This window comes from Nerophis ophidion, linkage group LG26 (genome assembly GCF_033978795.1).
Source record: "Nerophis ophidion isolate RoL-2023_Sa linkage group LG26, RoL_Noph_v1.0, whole genome shotgun sequence".
Lineage (NCBI taxonomy): Eukaryota > Metazoa > Chordata > Actinopteri > Syngnathiformes > Syngnathidae > Nerophis > Nerophis ophidion.
Window position 1 is genome coordinate 33,832,578 of NC_084636.1, and position 22,247 is coordinate 33,854,824.

Genomic DNA, 22,247 nt, shown 5'->3' on the forward strand with positions numbered 1-22,247 from the left:
TACTTCTGCACTTAATGGACACACCATGAACTACATGATAGTACACCTGCACCTAGTGGACAAAACATGAACTACATGATAGTACACCTGCACTTAATGGACACACCATGAACTACATGATAGTACACCTGCACTTAATGGACACAACATGAACTACATGATAGTACACCTGCACCTAGTGGACACACCATGAACTACATGAAAGTAAACCTGCACCTAATGGACACACCATGAACTACATGATAGTACACCTGCACCTAGTGGACACAACATGAACTACATGATAGTACACCTGCACCTAGTGGACACACCATGAACTACATGATAGTATACCTGCACCTAGTGGACACAACATGAACTACATGATAGTACACCTACACTAGTGGACACTACATGAACTACATGATAGTACACCTGCACTTAATGGACACACCATGAACTACATGATAGTACACCTGCACTTAATGGACACAACATGAACTACATGATAGTACACCTGCACCTAGTGGACACACCATGAACTACATGATAGTACACCTGCACCTAGTGGACACAACATGAACTACATGATAGTACACCTGCACCTAGTGGACACAACATGAACTACATGATAGTACACCTGCACCTAGTGGACACAACATGAACTACATGATAGTACACCTGCACCTAGTGGACACACCATGAACTACATGATAGTACACCTGCACCTAGTGGACACAACATGAACTACATGATAGTACACCTACACTAGTGGACACTACATGAACTACATGATAGTACACCTGCACCTAGTGGACACAACATGTACTACATGATAGTACACCTGCACCTAGTGGACACAACATGAACTACATGATAGTACACCTGCACTTAATGGACACAACATGAACTACATGATAGTACACCTGCACTTAATGGACACAACATGAACTACATGATAGTACACCTGCACCTAGTGGACACACCATGAACTACATGATAGTACACCTGCACCTAGTGGACACAACATGAACTACATGATAGTACACCTGCACCTAGTGGACACAACATGAACTACATGATAGTACACCTGCACCTAGTGGACACAACATGAACTACATGATAGTACACCTGCACCTAGTGGACACACCATGAACTACATGATAGTACACCTGCACCTAGTGGACACACCATGAACTACATGATAGTATACCTGCACCTAGTGGACACAACATGAACTACATGATAGTACACCTACACTAGTGGACACTACATGAACTACATGATAGTACACCTGCACTTAATGGACACACCATGAACTACATGATAGTACACCTGCACTTAATGGACACAACATGAACTACATGATAGTACACCTGCACCTAGTGGACACACCATGAACTACATGATAGTACACCTGCACCTAGTGGACACAACATGAACTACATGATAGTACACCTGCACCTAGTGGACACAACATGAACTACATGATAGTACACCTGCACCTAGTGGACACAACATGAACTACATGATAGTACACCTGCACCTAGTGGACACACCATGAACTACATGATAGTACACCTGCACCTAGTGGACACAACATGAACTACATGATAGTACACCTACACTAGTGGACACTACATGAACTACATGATAGTACACCTGCACCTAGTGGACACAACATGTACTACATGATAGTACACCTGCACCTAGTGGACACAACATGAACTACATGATAGTACACCTGCACTTAATGGACACAACATGAACTACATGATAGTACACCTGCACTTAATGGACACAACATGAACTACATGATAGTACACCTGCACCTAGTGGACACAACATGAACTACATGATAGTACACCTGCACCTAGTGGACACAACATGAACTACATGATAGTACACCTACACTAGTGGACACTACATGAACTACATGATAGTACACCTACACTAGTGGACACTACATGAACTACATGATAGTACACCTACACTAGTGGACACTACATGAACTACATGATAGTACACCTACACTAGTGGACACACCATGAACTACATGATAGTATACCTGCACCTAGTGGACACAACATGAACTACATGATAGTACACCTGCACCTAGTGGACACAACATGAACTACATGATAGTACACCTGCACCTAGTGGACACAACATGAACTACATGATAGTACACCTACACCTAGCGGACACAACAAGGGACGGCGTGGCGCAGTGGGGGAATGGCCGTGCGCAACCCAAGGGTTCCAGGTTCAATCCCCACCTAGTACCAACCTCCTCACGTCCGTTGTGTCCTTGAGCAAGACACTTCACCCTTGCTCCTGATGGGTGCTGGTTAGCGCCTTGCATGGCAGCTCCCTCCATCAGTGTACATGTACATGTATATCAGTGACGTGCTGTCAGGGGAGGCAAAGTGAAGCAGCGCCTCACCTGGCCACCAGGGGGGTAAAAGGCTTAACGAAGTAATAAAATAAAACAAGTTTGAATATTTCTCTTTGGGTCTATGCTGTCTATGTGACGTTGGTGTGGTCCCGCTATATTTTCATCATTTCCATGGTCAAAATCGCGGAAAATCCGTGGTTCCTGACGAAGATAACGCAGGTGGTGCCTCCTCCTGAGGCAGACACAGGTGGGGCCTACACGGCTACACACAAAGTGTATGGAGTCTGTGCTGTGTGTTGCCGCGGGGAAAAGGCAGGCCATGAGGCAGCAAGTACCTCTGCCTCGCAGTAGGGGGCAATATATTGTCAACTTGCACTTCAATGCCTTTACAGTACTTTGACACTGGTACATATACATGTACACACACACACATACATATGTACATGTATATGTGTGTATGTGCGTGTGTATGTAAATGTAAATGTGTGTATATGTATGTATATGTACATGTACGTTTAAGTACATGTATATGTGTGTATATGTATATGTGTGTATATGTATATGTACATGTATATGTCTGTGTATGTATACATGTATATGTACATGTTTATGTATGTATATGTGTGTATATGTATATATACAAGTATATGTTTGTATATGTATGTGTAAGTACATGTAAATGCGTGCATGTGTATCTATATGTACATGTATGTTCAAGTATATGTATATGTGTGTATATGTACATATATATGTATGTATATGTACATGTATGTTTAAGTATATGTGTGTGTGTGAATATGTACATGTATATGTATGTATATGTACATGCATATGTACATGTGTCTGTGTATGTATACATTTATATGTACATGTTTATGTATGTATATGTGTGTATATGTATATGTACATGTGTCTGTGTATGTATACATTTATATGTACATGTTTATGTATGTATATGTGTGTATATGTATATATACAAGTATATGTTTGTATATGTATGTGTAAGTACATGTAAATGCGTGCATGTGTATCTATATGTACATGTATGTTCAAGTATATGTATATGTGTGTATATGTACATATATATGTATGTATATGTACATGTATGTTTAAGTATATGTGTGTGTGTGAATATGTACATGTACAGTATATGTATGTATATGTACATGCATATGTACATGTGTCTGTGTATGTATACATTTATATGTACATGTTTATGTATGTATATGTACATGTATATGTATATATATACATGTATAAGTGTGTATAAGTACATTTAAATGTGTGCGTGTGTATGTGTGTATGTATATGTACATTATTATGTATGTTTAAGTATATGTGTATGTGTGTATATGTACATGTGTATGTATGTATATGTACATGTATATGTATGTTTAAGTATATATATGTATGTATATATATATTAAAAAAAGTACCAATAATTGTCACACACATACTAGATGTGGCGAAATTATTCTCTGCATTTGACTCATCACCCTTGATCACCCCCTGGGAGGTGAGGGCAGCAGTGGGCAGCAGCATTTATGGTGATTTAACCCCCAATTCCAACCCTTGATGTTGAGTGCCAAGCAGGGAGGTAACGGGTCCCATTTTTATAGTCTTTGGTATGACTCGGCCGGGATTTGAACTCACGACCTACTGATCTCAGGGCGGACACTCCAACCACTAGGCCATATGTACATATATATGTGTATATGTATGTATAAGTACATGTATATGTATCTTTAAGTACATGTATATGTACTGTATGTGTGTATATGTATATGTACATGTATATGTGTGTATGCAGTCGGCCTTTAGAGTTTTGACGGAAGGGACGGCGCGAGAGTCTGTTGAAATAAAAAGTGTTTCTCGCCTTCCTCTCTGTCATTTTTTCATAATAATGAACTGGCAGCAGCCAGCGTCATCTCACAAGACCCTCGGGTGCCGTGAATGTCAATCAAGCAAGCTACGGAATTTGCCGCCAATGTTTTTCTTGTAAAGTGTATGGAAGCTGGATGAATTAGATGCCAAAAACCAACCACTTTCATGTGGTATTGTACAGAAAGGACAACTTTTTTTCTCCTCCATTTGAAAATGTGGGCGTTATCATCATTACTGTCTGATTCCAATCAATGCAAGTCATCAGAATCAGGTAATACACCAACTTATATTCTTGTCTTCGTGAAAGAAAGACATCTATATGTGTTACACATGCTTGTATTATCATTAAACACATTTAACTTGTTTACAAAAATGTCTCTTTCATAAATAAATAAATATAAATGATATATATAAATGAGGTAGATCCCCTCGAGTTGGTCAATTGAAAAGTAGCTCGCCTGCAGAAAAAGTGTGGGCACCCCTGCTGTATACGTATACGTATATGTATATGTATGTACATCAGTGTAGTGTCTCACCGATGTCCAGCGTGCACCCTTCTTTCCTTTCCTGCGTGCAACAAGTGCAGATGGGTAGATGGGCATGGGTGGTAGAGCAGAGATGGAGATGGTGAGACGGCGCTCCCTGCTGGACAAAGGTCTGCTCTGATGCTCTGGAACAACAACAACAACAACAACAACAACAACAACAACAGATGAGGACACCGAGCACAGGGCTTAATTATATTCACACATCTTTTATGACCTTTTAACATTATGTTAGCATGTCATGTTAGCATGTAGCTCATATAGCTATGCTAGTGTTGCTAATGTGTGTGTCCTCCTGTCCCACTCCCTAATGTTACATAGTTGTATAGTATATGATACATAGTAGTATAGTATATGATACATGTCATGTATTACATTGGGCAAGTACACAGTTACAGTGTGTATGTCAAAAGTACACAATAGTATACACTAGTACTTCTTACTAACCAGCATAAGTAGTGTAATGTCCTTTTATTATAGTAGTACTATTGAGGCTGTAATAGCAGACTTTCAGCCACTAGGGGGCAGAGTGACATCAGTAAAGTCCAGCAGCTGTAAACTTTAGCATGTCATTATAATCAGGTCAATAATTACATTTATATTATTATAATTAAATTATTATAATCATGTTAATATAATGAAAATATTATAATTATGTTATCATACTAATGTTATTGTAATCAATAACATTAGTGTATATTTTTTATAATTATGTTATTATATCATGTTGTTATAATTATAATTATGTTAGTATGATTATATTATTTTAATAAAGTCAATGCATTTATATTATTATAATTATGTTGTTATAATCAAGTTGGTATAATTATGCAATTATAATTATGTTATTATCATAATGTTATCATAACGTCGCTATAATAATGTTATTACAATCACTTAATGTTGTGTGTGCCATGAGAAACTTGTTATGTGTGTGTGACATGAGAAAGTTGTTATGACGTGTGGTCCATGAAAAAGTTGTAATGATGTGTGTGCCATGAGAAAGTTGTTATGATGTGTGTGCCATGAGAAAGTTGTTATGATGTGTGTGTCATGAGAAAGTTGTTATGATGTGTGTGACATGAGAAAGTTGTTATGACGTGTGGTCCATGAAAAAGTTGTAATGATGTGTGTGCCATGAGAAAGTTGTTATGATGTGTGTGTCATGAGAAAGTTGTTATGATGTGTGTGACATGAGAAAGTTGTTATGGTGTGTGTGACATGAGAAAGTTGTTATGATGTGTGGTCCATGAAAAAGTTGTAATGATGTGTGTGCCATGAGAAAGTTGTTATGATGTGTGTGTGACATGAGAAAGTTGTTATGATGTGTGGTCCATGAAAAAGTTGTAATGATGTGTGTGACATGAGAAAGTTGTTATGATGTGTGTGTGACATGAGAAAGTTGTTATGATGTGTGTGACATGAGAAAGTTGTAGTAATGTGTGTTACATGAGAAAGTTGTTATGATGTGTGTGCCATGAGAAAGGTGGATGGTGTGAGACCTTGGTGCAGGTGTGCCAGGCGGTGCAGGTCTTGCACACAGGCCGGTCGGGTGGAGGATCTCAACAAGTTCCTCTGCTTGTGCCAAGGAGCTCGGTAGTGAGATGTCAGCTTGCTCTCCACGTCCAGGTTGGACACGGCTGCAAGGAGACAACAATTAGTACTCTTAGACCACAACAGCTGCAAGGAGACAACAATTAGTACTCTTAGACCACGACGGCTGCAAGGAGACAACAATTAGTACTCTTAGACCACAACAGCTGCAAGGAGACAACAATTAGTACTCTTAGACCACAACAGCTGCAAGGAGACAACAATTAGTACTCTTAGACCACAACAGCTGCAAGGAGACAACAATTAGTACTCTTAGACCACGACGGCTGCAAGGAGACAACAATTAGTACTCTTAGACCACAACAGCTGCAAGGAGACAACAATTAGTACTCTTAGACCACAACAGCTGCAAGGAGACAACAATTAGTACTCTTAGACCACAACGGCTGCAAGGAGACAACAATTAGTACTCTTAGACCACGACGGCTGCAAGGAGACAACAATTAGTACTCTTAGACCACGACAGCTGCAAGGAGACAACAATTAGTACTCTTAGACCACAACGGCTGCAAGGAGACAACAATTAGTACTCTTAGACCACAACAGCTGCAAGGAGACAACAATTAGTACTCTTAGACCACAACAGCTGCAAGGAGACAACAATTAGTACTCTTAGACCACAACAGCTACAAGGAGACAACAATTAGTACTCTTAGACCACAACAGCTGCAAGGAGACAACAATTAGTACTCTTAGACCACAACAGCTACAAGGAGACAACAATTAGTACTCTTAGACCACAACGGCTGCAAGGAGACAACAATTAGTACTCTTAGACCACAACAGCTGCAAGGAGACAACAATTAGTACTCTTAGACCACGACAGCTGCAAGGAGACAACAATTAGTACTCTTAGACCACGACAGCTGCAAGGAGACAACAATTAGTACTCTTAGACCACAACGGCTGCAAGGAGACAACAATTAGTACTCTTAGACCACAACAGCTGCAAGGAGACAACAATTAGTACTCTTAGACCACAACAGCTGCAAGGAGACAACAATTAGTACTCTTAGACCACAACGGCTGCAAGGAGACAACAATTAGTACTCTTAGACCACAACAGCTGCAAGGAGACAACAATTAGTACTCTTAGACCACAACGGCTGCAAGGAGACCACAATTAGTACTCTTAGACCACAACAGCTGCAAGGAGACAACAATTAGTACTCTTAGACCACAACGGCTGCAAGGAGACAACAATTAGTACTCTTAGACCACAACAGCTGCAAGGAGACAACAATTAGTACTCTTAGACCACAACAGCTGCAAGGAGACAACAATTAGTACTCTTAGACCACAACAGCTGCAAGGAGACAACAATTAGTACTCTTAGACCACAACAGCTGCAAGGAGACAACAATTAGTACTCTTAGACCACAACAGCTGCAAGGAGACAACAATTAGTACTCTTAGACCACAACGGCTGCAAGGAGACAACAATTAGTACTCTTAGACCACAACAGCTGCAAGGAGACAACAATTAGTACTCTTAGACCACAACAGCTGCAAGGAGACAACAATTAGTACTCTTAGACCACAACGGCTGCAAGGAGACCACAATTAGTACTCTTAGACCACAACAGCTGCAAGGAGACAACAATTAGTACTCTTAGACCACAACAGCTGCAAGGAGACAACAATTAGTACTCTTAGACCACAACAGCTGCAAGGAGACAACAATTAGTACTCTTAGACCACAACGGCTGCAAGGAGACAACAATTAGTACTCTTAGACCACAACAGCTGCAAGGAGACAACAATTAGTACTCTTAGACCACAACAGCTGCAAGGAGACCACAATTAGTACTCTTAGACCACAACAGCTGCAAGGAGACAACAATTAGTACTCTTAGACCACAACAGCTGCAAGGAGACAACAATTAGTACTCTTAGACCACAACAGCTGCAAGGAGACAACAATTAGTACTCTTAGACCACAACGGCTGCAAGGAGACAACAATTAGTACTCTTAGACCACAACAGCTGCAAGGAGACAACAATTAGTACTCTTAGACCACAACGGCTGCAAGGAGACCACAATTAGTACTCTTAGACCACAACAGCTGCAAGGAGACAACAATTAGTACTCTTAGACCACAACGGCTGCAAGGAGACAACAATTAGTACTCTTAGACCACAACAGCTGCAAGGAGACAACAATTAGTACTCTTAGACCACAACAGCTGCAAGGAGACAACAATTAGTACTCTTAGACCACAACAGCTGCAAGGAGACAACAATTAGTACTCTTAGACCACAACAGCTGCAAGGAGACAACAATTAGTACTCTTAGACCACAACGGCTGCAAGGAGACAACAATTAGTACTCTTAGACCACAACAGCTGCAAGGAGACAACAATTAGTACTCTTAGACCACAACAGCTGCAAGGAGACAACAATTAGTACTCTTAGACCACAACGGCTGCAAGGAGACCACAATTAGTACTCTTAGACCACAACAGCTGCAAGGAGACAACAATTAGTACTCTTAGACCACAACAGCTGCAAGGAGACAACAATTAGTACTCTTAGACCACAACAGCTGCAAGGAGACAACAATTAGTACTCTTAGACCACAACGGCTGCAAGGAGACAACAATTAGTACTCTTAGACCACAACAGCTGCAAGGAGACAACAATTAGTACTCTTAGACCACAACGGCTGCAAGGAGACAACAATTAGTACTCTTAGACCACAACAGCTGCAAGGAGACAACAATTAGTACTCTTAGACCACAACAGCTGCAAGGAGACAACAATTAGTACTCTTAGACCACAACAGCTGCAAGGAGACAACAATTAGTACTCTTAGACCACAACAGCTGCAAGGAGACAACAATTAGTACTCTTAGACCACAACAGCTGCAAGGAGACAACAATTAGTACTCTTAGACCACAATCATGTCCACAGAGTCCGACTCGGACATCATTAAGAACTTCAACTTTAACTTCCCCACAATATAATAATTATTAATTGATAATTGTTAAATTAATGATTTCCTGCTCACACTTCATGTCAACACATGCTGTGTTTACTACTCTGTCCACTAGATGGCACTGTCCAAATAATAGTCTCACACACACACACACACACACACACACACACACACTGATTTGGGTCATGCTGATTATGCAAATGAAATGAGGAGGTCATCTATCATATTTGTGGTAAACATAATGTTTAAGTAGTATTTTCAATATTTATGTAGTATTTTCAATATTTATGTAGTATTTTTAATATGTATGTAGTATTTTATTCACAGACATATCCAATATCTTCATTACAAGAACACTACGCACATTTTTACAGTAATATGATTAATGATTATGCACATTCACTATAATATGATTATTGATGATTACACACATGAACTGTCATATGATTATTAATAATAATCATGCACATTCACTATAATATGATTATTGATAATAATTATACACATGAACTGCAATATTATTATTAATCATGATTATGCACACAAACTATTTCATTAATAATGATTATACACATGAACTGTCATATGATTATCAATAATAATCATGCACATTCACTATAATATGATTATTAAAAATAATTATGCACATGAACTATAATAGGATTATTGATAATTATTATACACATGAACTGTAATATGATTATTAATAATGATTATACACATGAACTGTAATATGATTATTAATAATGGTTATACACATGAACTATAATATGATTATTATTAATAATTATGCACGTGAACTGTAATATGATTATTAATAATGATTATGCACATTCACTATAATATGATTATTGATAATAGTTATACACATGAACTGCAATATTATTATTAATAATGATTATGCACATGAACTGTGATATGATTATTAATCATGATTATGCACACAAACTATTTCATTAATAATAATTATACACATGAACTTCAATATTTTTATTAATAATGATTATGCACATTCACTATAATATGATTATTAATAATAATTGTACACATGAACTATAATATGATTATCAATAATGATTATACACATGAACTGTCATATGATTATTAATAATAATCATGCACATTCACTATAATATGATTATTGATAATTATACACATGAACTGCAATATTATTATTAATAATGATTATACACATGAACTATAATATGATTATTAATCATGATTATGCACACAAACTATTTCATCAATAATGATTATACACATGAACTGTAATATGATTATTGATCATAATTATACATTCCCACCCTATTGAGGACCAGCTGGTGTGACCCCGCCCATATTCCCACGTCCACTAACCCCGAGGCGTGTATATGACATCATCATCCATCCAGGAAGTTCTGGCAGGCCACAATCATGCTCCCCCCTTGTAATTTGTCCAAGCCCCGCCCCCTGCCACGCCCACTAGGCGGCCCGGGAACACAGGCGGGTGGCGAGGAGGACATGTTTGTTGGCGTCTGCTAGCCAGATCCTCCGTGTTTGTCCGGTGGTCACGACACATGTTCTCATGTTCTAGCAAACACACTGAGGAACACTGGATCCACCAGATATTCTAGAACGTCTGCTTACACCCCCAACCTTGTGACCCACTAATCTGTGTGAAAAAACTCAACCCAGTGGGACGTCAGTTCCCATTTTGGCCACGTAGTTGGATGTAGTATCAGGTGATATCTGCTAGCATCAGTTGATATCAGGTAATATTATTAAGTGATAATACAAACGTTTGTATGTAGTATCAGGGGGTATCATGTAATATTGGGGGACATCAAGTAGTATCAGGTGTTATCGGGTTGTATCAGATATTAGGTGATCAGGTAGTTTCAGGTGACATCAGGTAGTAGTAGTATTTGGTGATATTGGGTAGTAGCGTCAGGTGATATCAGGTAGTAGTATCAGGTAATACCAGGTAGGTGTATCAGGTGATATCAGGTAGTATCATCAGACAGTAGTATAAAGTGATATCAAGTAGTACCATCAGACTGCAGTATCAGGTGATATCAGGTAGTAGTATCAGGTGATATCAGCTAGCATCAGTTGATATCAGGTACTAGTATTAAGTGATAATATGTAGTATCAGGTTGTATCATGTAGCATCAGGTGACATAAAGTAGTATCAGGTGACAGCAGGAAGTAGTATTACGTAATATAAGGTAGTAGTATCAGGTTATATCAGGTAGGAGTATCGGGTAGAAGAATCAGGTGATATCAGGTAGTAGCATCAGACAGTAGTATCAAGTGATATCAAGCAGTACCATCAGACTGTAGTATCAGGTGATTTTAGGCAGTAGTATCAGGTGATATCAGCTAGCATCAGTTGATATCAGGTAATATTATTAAGTGATAATACAAACGTTTGTATGTAGAATCAGATGGTATCATGTAATATTGGGGGACATCAAGTAGTATCAGGTGTTATCGGGTTGTATCAGATATTATTAGGTGATCAGGTAGTTTCAGGTGACATCAGGTAGTAGTATTAAGTAATATCAGGTAGTAGTATTTGGTGATATTGGGTAGTAGCGTCAGGTGATATCAGGTAGTAGTATCAGGTAATACCAGGTAGGTGTATCAGGTGATATCAGGTAGTATCATCAGACAGTAGTATAAAGTGATATCAAGTAGTACCATCAGACTGCAGTATCAGGTGATATCAGGTAGTAGTATCAGGTGATATCAGCTAGCATCAGTTGATATCAGGTACTAGTATTAAGTGATAATATGTGGTATCAGGTTGTATCATGTAGCATCGGGTGACATCAAGTAGTATCAGGTGACATCAGGAAGTAGTATTAGGTAATATAAGGTAGTAGTATCAGGTTATATCAGGTAGGAGTATCAGGTAGAAGAATCAGGTGATATCAGGTAGTAGCATCAGACAGTAGTATCAAGTGATATCAAGCAGTACCATAAGACTGTAGTGTCAGGTGATTTTAGGCAGTAGTATAAGGTGATATCAGCTAGCATTAGTTGATATCAGGTAATTGTCTTAAGTGATTATATGTAGCGTCAGGTGATATCACGTAGTATCAGGGGACATCAAGTAGTATCAAGTGATATCATGTGCTATCGGGTCGTATCAGATATTATTAGGTGAAATCCGGTAGTATCAGGTAGTAGTATCAGGTGATATCAGATAGTATCATCAGACAGTAGTATTAAGTTGATTTTCAAGCAGTACCAACAGACTGTAGTATCAGGTGACATCAGGCGGTAGTATCAGGTAGTAGTATCAGGTAATACCCGGTAGGTGTATCAGGTGATATCAGGTAGTATCATCAGACAGTAGTAGCAAGTGATATCAAGTAGTACCATCAGACTGTAGTATCAGGTGATATCAGGTAGTAGTATCAGGTAATACCCGGTAGGTGTATCAGGTGATATCAGGGAGTATCATCAGACAGTAGTATCAAGTGATATCAAGTAGTACCATCAGACTATAGTATTAGGTGATATCAGGTAGTAGTATCAGGTGATGCCAGCTAGCATCAGTTGATATCAGGTAATAGTATTAAGTGATGTAGTATCAGGTGATATTAGGTAGTAGTATCAGATACCAGGTAGTAGTATCAGATGATATCAGCTAGCATCAGTTGATATCAGGTAATATTATTAAGTGATAATATGTAGCATCAGGTTGCATCATGTAGTATCAGGTGACATCAAGTAGTATCAGGTGATATCAGGTAGTAGTATTAGGTAATATGAGGTAGTAGTATTTGGTGATATCAGGTAGTAGTATCAGGTGATGCCAGCTAGCATCAGTTGATATCAGGTAATAGTATTAAGTGATGTAGTATCAGGTGATATTAGGTAGTAGTATCAGATACCAGGTAGTTGTATCAGATGATATCAGCTAGCATCAGTTGATATCAGGTAATATTATTAAGTGATAATATGTAGCATCAGGTTGCATCATGTAGTATCAGGTGACGTCAAGTAGTATCAGGTGATATCAGGTAGTAGTATTAGGTAATATGAGGTAGTAGTATTTGGTGATATCAGGTAGTAGTATCAGGAAATACTAGCTAGTAGTATCAGGTGACATCAGGTAGTATCATCAGACAGTAGTATAAAGTGATGTCAAGTAGTACCATCAGACTGTAGTATCAGTTGGAATGAGGCAGTAGTATCAGGTAATATCAGGTAGTAGTATCATATAATATTAGGGTAGTAGTATCAGGTGATATCAGGTAGTATCATCAGACAGTAGTATACAGTGATATCAAGTAGTACCATCAGGTGATATGAGGCAGTAGTATCAGCTATCAGGTTGTATCAGGTATTATTAGGTGATATCAGGTAGTGTCAGGTGATATCAGGTAGTAGTATCAGGTGACGTCAGGTAGTAGTATTAGGTGACATCAGGTAGTAGTATGAAGTAATGTCAGGTAGTAGTATGAAGTAATGTCAGGTAGTAGTATAAGGTGAAATCAGGTACTATCATCAGACAGTAGTATAAAGTGATATCAAGTAGTACCATCAGGCTGTAGCATCAGGTGATATCAGGTAATATCAGGTGATATCAGGTAGTAGTGTCAGGTAATACAAGGTAGTAATATCAGGTGATATCAGGTAGTACCATCAGATAGTAGTATCAAGTAATATCATCTGACAGTAGTATCAGGTAGTACCATCAGACAGTAGTGTCAGGTGATATCAGACAATAGTATCAGGTGATATCAGGTAATAACTTCAGACAGTAAAATAGGGTGGTATCAGACAGTAGTATCAGATAGTACATCAGACAATAGTATCGGGTGATATCAGACAGTAGTATCAGGTGATATCAGGTAGTACCATCAGACAGTAGCGTCAGACGTTATCAGACAATAGTATCAGGTGATATCAGGTAGTACCATCAGACAGTAGTATCAGGTGACATCAGATCGTAGTATCAAGTGATATTAGACAGTACTATAAGGTGATATCAGGTAATAACATCAGACAGTAGAATCAGGTGGTATCAGACAGTAGTATCAGATAGTACATCAGACAATAGTATCGGGTGATATCAGACAGTACATCAGACAATAGTATCGGGTGATATCAGACAGTAGTATCAGGTGATATCAGATAGTACCATCAGACAGTAGCGTCAGACGGTATCAGACAATAGTATCAGGTGATATCAGGTAGTACCATCAGACAGTAGTATCAGGTGACATCAGATCGTAGTATCAAGTGATATCAGACAGTACATCAGACAATAGTATCGGGTGATATCAGACAGTAGTATCAGGTGATATCAGATAGTACCATCAGACAGTAGCGTCAGACGGTATCAGACAATAGTATCAGGTGATATCAGGTAGTACCATCAGACAGTAGTATCAGGTGACATCAGATCGTAGTATCAAGTGATATCAGACAGTACTATAAGGTGATATCAGGTAATAACATCAGACAGTAGAATCAGGTGGTATCAGACAGTAGTATCAGATAGTACATCAGACAATAGTATCGGGTGATATCAGAAAGTAGTATCAGGTAGTTGCATCAGACAATAGTATCAGGTGACATCACACAGTAGTATCAGGTGATATCAGATAGTACATCAGACAGTAATATCAGGTGATATCAGGCAATAGCATCAAGTGATAGACAGTAGTATCAGGTGATATCATACAGCAGTATCAGGTGATATCAGGTAATAACATCCGACAATAGTATCGGGTGATATCAGACAGTAGTATCAGGTGATATCAGGTAGTCGCATCAGACAATAGTATTAGGTGATATCAGATAGTAGTATCAGGTGATATCAGATAGTACATCAGACAGCAATATCAGGTGATATCAGGCAATAGTATCAAGTGATATCAGACAGCAGTATCGGGTGATATCAGGTAGTCACATCAGACAATAGTATCAGGTATAATCAGACAACAGTATCAGGTGATATCAGACGGTAGTATAAATGCGATATCAGGTAGTACATCAGACAGTAGTATCAGGTGATATCAGAGAGAAGTATAAGGTGATATCAGACAGTAGTATCAAGTGATAGACAGTAGTATCAGATGATATCATACAACAGTATCAGGTGATATCAGGTAATAACATCTGACAATAGTATCGGGTGATAGACAGTAGTATCAGGTGATATCAGGTAGTCGCATCAGATAATAGTATTAGGTGATATCAGATAGTAGTGTCAAGTGATATCAGATAGTACATCAGACAGCAATATCAGGTGATATCAGGCAATAGTATCAAGTGATATCAGACAGCAGTATCAGGTGATATCAGGTAGTCACATCAGACAATAGTATCAGGTGATATCAGACGGTAGTATAAATGCGATATCAGGTAGTACATCAGACAGTAGTATCAGGTGATATCAGAGAGAAGTATAAGGTGATATCAGACAGTAGTATCAAGTGATATCGGAGAGTAGTATCAGCTGATATGAGAGAGTATGTCAGCAGAAAGTACACAAAGGTGAGATGCTGACTGATCACATGATGTTCTTTGATGTCTGTGTAGCCACGCCCACTTCCAGCAGCATCACCTGCACTTTGATGTGGGACAGGAAGTGGGCGGCATGACCTCATGTGCAGTTGCCTGGGGCTGTGGTGAGAAGGGGGCGGGGCTATAATGATCCACTTCCTGACATTTCTTGATCTCTCATGTGATGACACAACGACATGACCAAGGTGGCGCCCCCTGTGGCCGACATGGAACACACACTGTCATGGATATATGTGTGGCTAACCTAGCACCATGTCAAAATAGAATGTTAGCATGTATGTTATGAAAGTAAGTGTATTTAAGGTGAAGAGTGATGTTTGTCCTGCAAGGTGAGGTGTCATGAGGTCATCAGAGAGGCAGTGGAGTTGAAACATGTTTCATAGAAGTGAGTCAATGAAACTATTTAGTGAGGACAAACTTCTCACATCAAGTCTTTGTTGGCATCCACTCTTTTTGTAAGACTGGAAGACATGATCATAGTCCCTGTATCATAGTCACAACTGTATCATAGTATCAAAGTCACAACTGTATCGTAGTATCATAGTCACAACTGTATCATAGTCACAACTGTATCATAGTATCAAAGTCACAACTGTATCGTAGTATCATAGTCACAACTGTATCATAGTCACAACTGTATCATAGTATCAAAGTCACAACTGTATCGTAGTATCATAGTCACAACTGTATCATGGTATCAAAGTCACAACTGTATCATAGTCACAACTGTATCATAGTATCAAAGTCACAACTGTATCGTAGTGTCAGTCACAACTGTATCATAGTCACAAATGTATCATAGTATCAAAGTCACAACTGTATCGTAGTATCATAGTCACAACTGTATCATAGTCACAACTGTATCATAGTATCAAAGTCACAACTGTATCGTAGTATCATAGTCACAACTGTATCATAGTCACAACTGTATCATAGTATCAAAGTCACAACTGTATCGTAGTATCATAGTCACAACTGTATCATAGTCACAACTGTATCATAGTATCAAAGTCACAACTGTATCGTAGTATCATAGTCACAACTGTATCATGGTATCAAAGTCACAACTGTATCATAGTCACAACTGTATCATAGTATCAAAGTCACAACTGTATCGTAGTGTCATAGTCACAACTGTATCATAGTCACAAATGTATCATAGTATCAAAGTCACAACTGTATCGTAGTATCATAGTCACAACTGTATCATAGTCACAACTGTATCATAGTATCAAAGTCACAACTGTATCGTAGTATCATAGTCACAACTGTATCATAGTATCAAAGTCACAACTGTATCGTAGTATCATAGTCACAACTGTATCATAGTCACAACTGTATCATAGTCACAACTGTATCATAGTATCATAGTCACAACTGTATCATAGTATCATAATCACAAATGTATTATAGTCATAACTGTATCAAAGTATCATAATCACAACTGTATCATGATATAACATCACGACTGTATCTTAATCACAACTATATCAGAGTATCATAACAACAACTGTATCATACAATCATGATCACAACTGTATCATAGTGTCACAATCACAACTGTATCATATCATAACAACTATATCATAATCAAAACTGTATTACAGTATCATAATTACAACTGTATCATATTATCATGATCACAACTGTATCATATCATAACAACTGTATCATAATCAAAATGGTATTATAGTATCATAATTACAACTGTATCATATTATCATACTCACAACTGTATCATAATAACAACTGTACCTTATTATCATTATCATAACTGTATCATATTATCATTATGACAACTGTATCATAGAATCATAATTACAACTATATCATAGTATCATAACAACTGTATCATAGTACCATAATCACAACTGTATTATATAATCATAATCACAACTGTATCACAGTATCATAATCACAACTGTATCATAATATAATCACAACCAAATCTTAATCACAAACTGTATCATAGTCACAGCTGTATCATAATCCCAACTGCATCATACTATCATAATCCCAACTGTATCATAGTATAATAGTCACAACTGTATCATACTATCATAATCCCAACTGTATCATAGTCACAACTGTATCATAATCACAAATGTATCATAGTATAATAGTCACAGCTGTATCATACTATCATAATCCCAACTGTATCATAGCAACAACTGTATCATAATCACAACTGTATCATAGCAACAACTGTATCATAATCACAACTGTATCATAACCCCAATTGTATCATAGTATAATAGTCACAACTGTCTCATACCATCATAATCCCAACTGTATCATAGTATCATAATAACAACTGTATCATAATCAGAACTGTATCATAATCACAACTGTATCATAATCACAAACTGTATCATAGTCACAGCTGTATCATAATCCTAACTATCATAATCCCAACTGTATCATAGTATACTAGTCACAACTGTCATACTATCATAATCCCAACTGTGTCATAGTATCATAATAACAACTGTATCGTAATCACAACTGCATCATAGTCACACCTGTATCATAATCCCAACTGTATCATAATCACAAACTGTATCAAAGTCACAGCTGTATCATAATCCTAACTATCATACCATCATAATCCCAACTGTATCATAGAATACTAGTCACAACTGTCATACTATCATAATCCCAACTGTGTCATAGTATCATAATAACAACTGTATCATAATCACAACTGTATCATAATAACAACTGTATCATAATCACAACTGTATCATAGTCAGACCTGTATCATAATCCCAACTGTATCATCATCATGACTTCTTGCAAGTTCTTCAAAGAATTCCCAGCAACTTCTTGAAACAAACACGAGTCATCTTCTCACTTGCTCTGGTGACAACATGAATGGAACTAGAATGATCCAGTAAGTGAAAGTGTGAAAATGAATGAGTGAATAATGTTAGAATAAGTGAAGGTGTGGCAAAGCAAATAAATATAAATACAAACAGACATAGAGGAGAGAAGAAAGCAGAAGGAGTCAACACAAACACAACATGTTGTTGACACAAGCACACAAATATGTGACCTTGGGAATGTTGTTGTTGTGTCTGAAATATCACTTTGGTCACACAGAGCTCACATACACTCTCAACATATGTCACTCATACTGTACATATTACATCATACACATATGTCACTCATACTGTACATATTACATCATACACATATGTCACTCATACTGTACATATTGCATCATACACATATGTCACTCATACTGTACATATTACATCATACATGTCACTCATACTGTACATATTACATCATACATGTCACTCATACTGTACATATTACATCATACACATATGTCACTCATACTGTACATATTACATCATACACATGTGTCACTCATACTGTACATATTACATCATACATGTCACTCACACTGTACATATTACATCATACATGTCACTCATACTGTACATATTACATCATACACATATGTCACCCATACTGTACATATTACATCATACACATACGTCACTCATACTGTACATATTACATCATACACATGTGTCACTCATACTGTACATATTACATCATACATGTCACTCATACTGTACATATTGCATCATACACATATGTCACTCATACTGTACATATTACATCATACATGTCACTCACACTGTACATATTACATCATACATGTCACTCATACTGTACATATTACATCATACACATATGTCACCCATACTGTACATATTACATCATACACATACGTCACTCATACTGTACATATTACATCATACACATATGTCACTCATACTGTACATATTACATCATACACATATGTCACTCATACTGTACATATTACATCATACACATACGTCACTCATACTGTACATATTGCATCATACACATATGTCACTCATACTGTACATATTACATCATACACATACGTCACTCATACTGTACATATTACATCATACACATATGTCACTCATACTGTACATATTACATCATACACATATGTCACTCATACTGTACATATTACATCATACACATATGTCACTCATACTGTACATATTACATCATACACATATGTCACTCATACTGTACATATTACATCATACACATATGTCACTCATACTGTACATATTACATCATACACATATGTCACTCATACTGTACATATTACATCATACACATATGTCACTCATACTGTACATATTACATCATACACATATGTCACTCATACTGTACATATTACATCATACACATATGTCACTCATACTGTACATATTACATCATACACATATGTCACTCATACTGTATATATTACATCATACACATATGTCACTCATACTGTACATATTACATCATACACATATGTCACTCATACTGTACATATTACATCATACGCATATGTCACTCATACTGCACATATTACATCATACATGTCACTCATACTGTACATATTACATCATACACATATGTCACTCATACTGTACATATTACATCATACGCATATGTCACTCATACTGTACATATTACACCATACACACATGTCACTCATACTGTACATACAGTATTACATCATACACATATGTCACTCATACTGTACATATTACATCATACACATATGTCACTCATACTGTACATATTACATCATACACATATGTCACTCATACTATACATATTACATCATACACATATGTCACTCATACTGTACATATTACATCATACACATATGTCACTCATACTGTACATATTACATCATACGCATATATCACTCATACTGTACATATTACATCATACATGTCACTCATACTGTACATATTACATCATACGCATATGTCACTCATACTGTACATATTACATCATACATGTCACTCATACTGTACATATTACATCATACACATATGTCAGTCATACTGTACATATTACATCATACACATATGTCACTCATACTGTACATATTACATCATACACATATGTCAGTCATACTGTACATATTACATCATACACATATGTCACTCATACTGTACATATTACATCATACGCATATGTCACTCATACTGTACATATTACATCATACGCATATGTCACTCATACTGTACATATTACATCATACACATGTGTTAGTCATACAAAAACGTCAGTCATACTGTACATATTACATGTATATACTACAGAAGATGGTAGATAAAAGATGGTAGATAGCAGATGCTAGATAGAAGATGGTAGATAGAAGATGGTAGATAGAAGATGGTAGATAAAAGATGCTAGATAGAAGATGTTTGATAGAAGATGCTAGATAGAAGATGGTAGATAGAAGATGGTAGATAGAAGATGCTAGATAGAAGATGGTAGATAGAAGATGCTAGATAGAAGATGCTAGATAGAAGATGTTAGATAGAAGATGCTAGATAGAAGATGCTAGATAGAAGATGGTAGATAGAAGATGGTAGATAGAAGATGCCAGATAGAAGATGCTAGATAGAAGATGGTAGATAGAAAATGCTAGATAGTAGAAGGTAGATAGAAGATGGTAGATAGAAGATGGTAGATAGAAGATGCTAGATAGAAGAAGGTAGATAGAAGATGGTAGGTAGAAGATGCTAGATAGAAGATGGTAGATAGAAGATGGTAGATAGAAGATGGTAGATAGAAGATGCTAGATAGAAGATGGTAGATAGAAGATGGTAGATAGAAGATGCTAGATAGAAGATGGTAGATAGAAGATGGTAGATAGCAGATGCTAGATAGAAGATGGTAGATAGAAGATGGTAGATAGAAGATGGTAGATAAAAGATGCTAGATAGAAGATGGTAGATAGAAGATGGTAGATAGAAGATGCTAGATAGAAGATGGTAGATAGAAGATGCTAGATAGAAGATGCTAGATAGAAGATGTTAGATAGAAGATGCTAGATAGAAGATGCTAGATAGAAGATGGTAGATAGAAGATGGTAGATAGAAGATGCCAGATAGAAGATGCTAGATAGAAGATGGTAGATAGAAAATGCTAGATAGTAGAAGGTAGATAGAAGATGGTAGATAGAAGATGGTGGATAGAAGATGGTAGATAGAAGATGCTAGATAGAAGAAGGTAGATAGAAGATGGTAGGTAGAAGATGCTAGATAGAAGATGGTAGATAGAAGATGGTAGATAGAAGATGGTAGATAGAAGATGCTAGATAGAAGATGGTAGATAGAAGATGCTAGATAGAAGATGCTAGATAGAAGATGGTAGATAGAAGATGCTAGATAGAAGATGTTAGATAGAAGATGGTAGATATAAGATGGTAGATAGAAGATGCCAGATAGAAGATGCTAGATAGAAGATGGTAGATAGAAAATGCTAGATAGTAGAAGGTAGATAGAAGATGGT

The 22,247-nt window shown here is 37.3% G+C and overlaps 1 protein-coding gene across 1 annotated transcript in view; it reads right to left on the minus strand.

The window, feature by feature from the left end:
• nhsa (Nance-Horan syndrome a (congenital cataracts and dental anomalies)) overlaps positions 1–22,247 on the minus strand; it is a 181,408-nt gene that overhangs the window by 41,133 nt on the left and 118,028 nt on the right. Inside the window, exons 5-6 of the mRNA XM_061888492.1 lie at positions 6,308–6,445; positions 4,797–4,930 (exon numbers count right to left, since the gene is read on the minus strand). Coding sequence (XP_061744476.1) covers positions 4,797–4,930; positions 6,308–6,445 — 272 coding nt within the window. The remainder of the gene's footprint in view (positions 1–4,796; positions 4,931–6,307; positions 6,446–22,247) is intronic.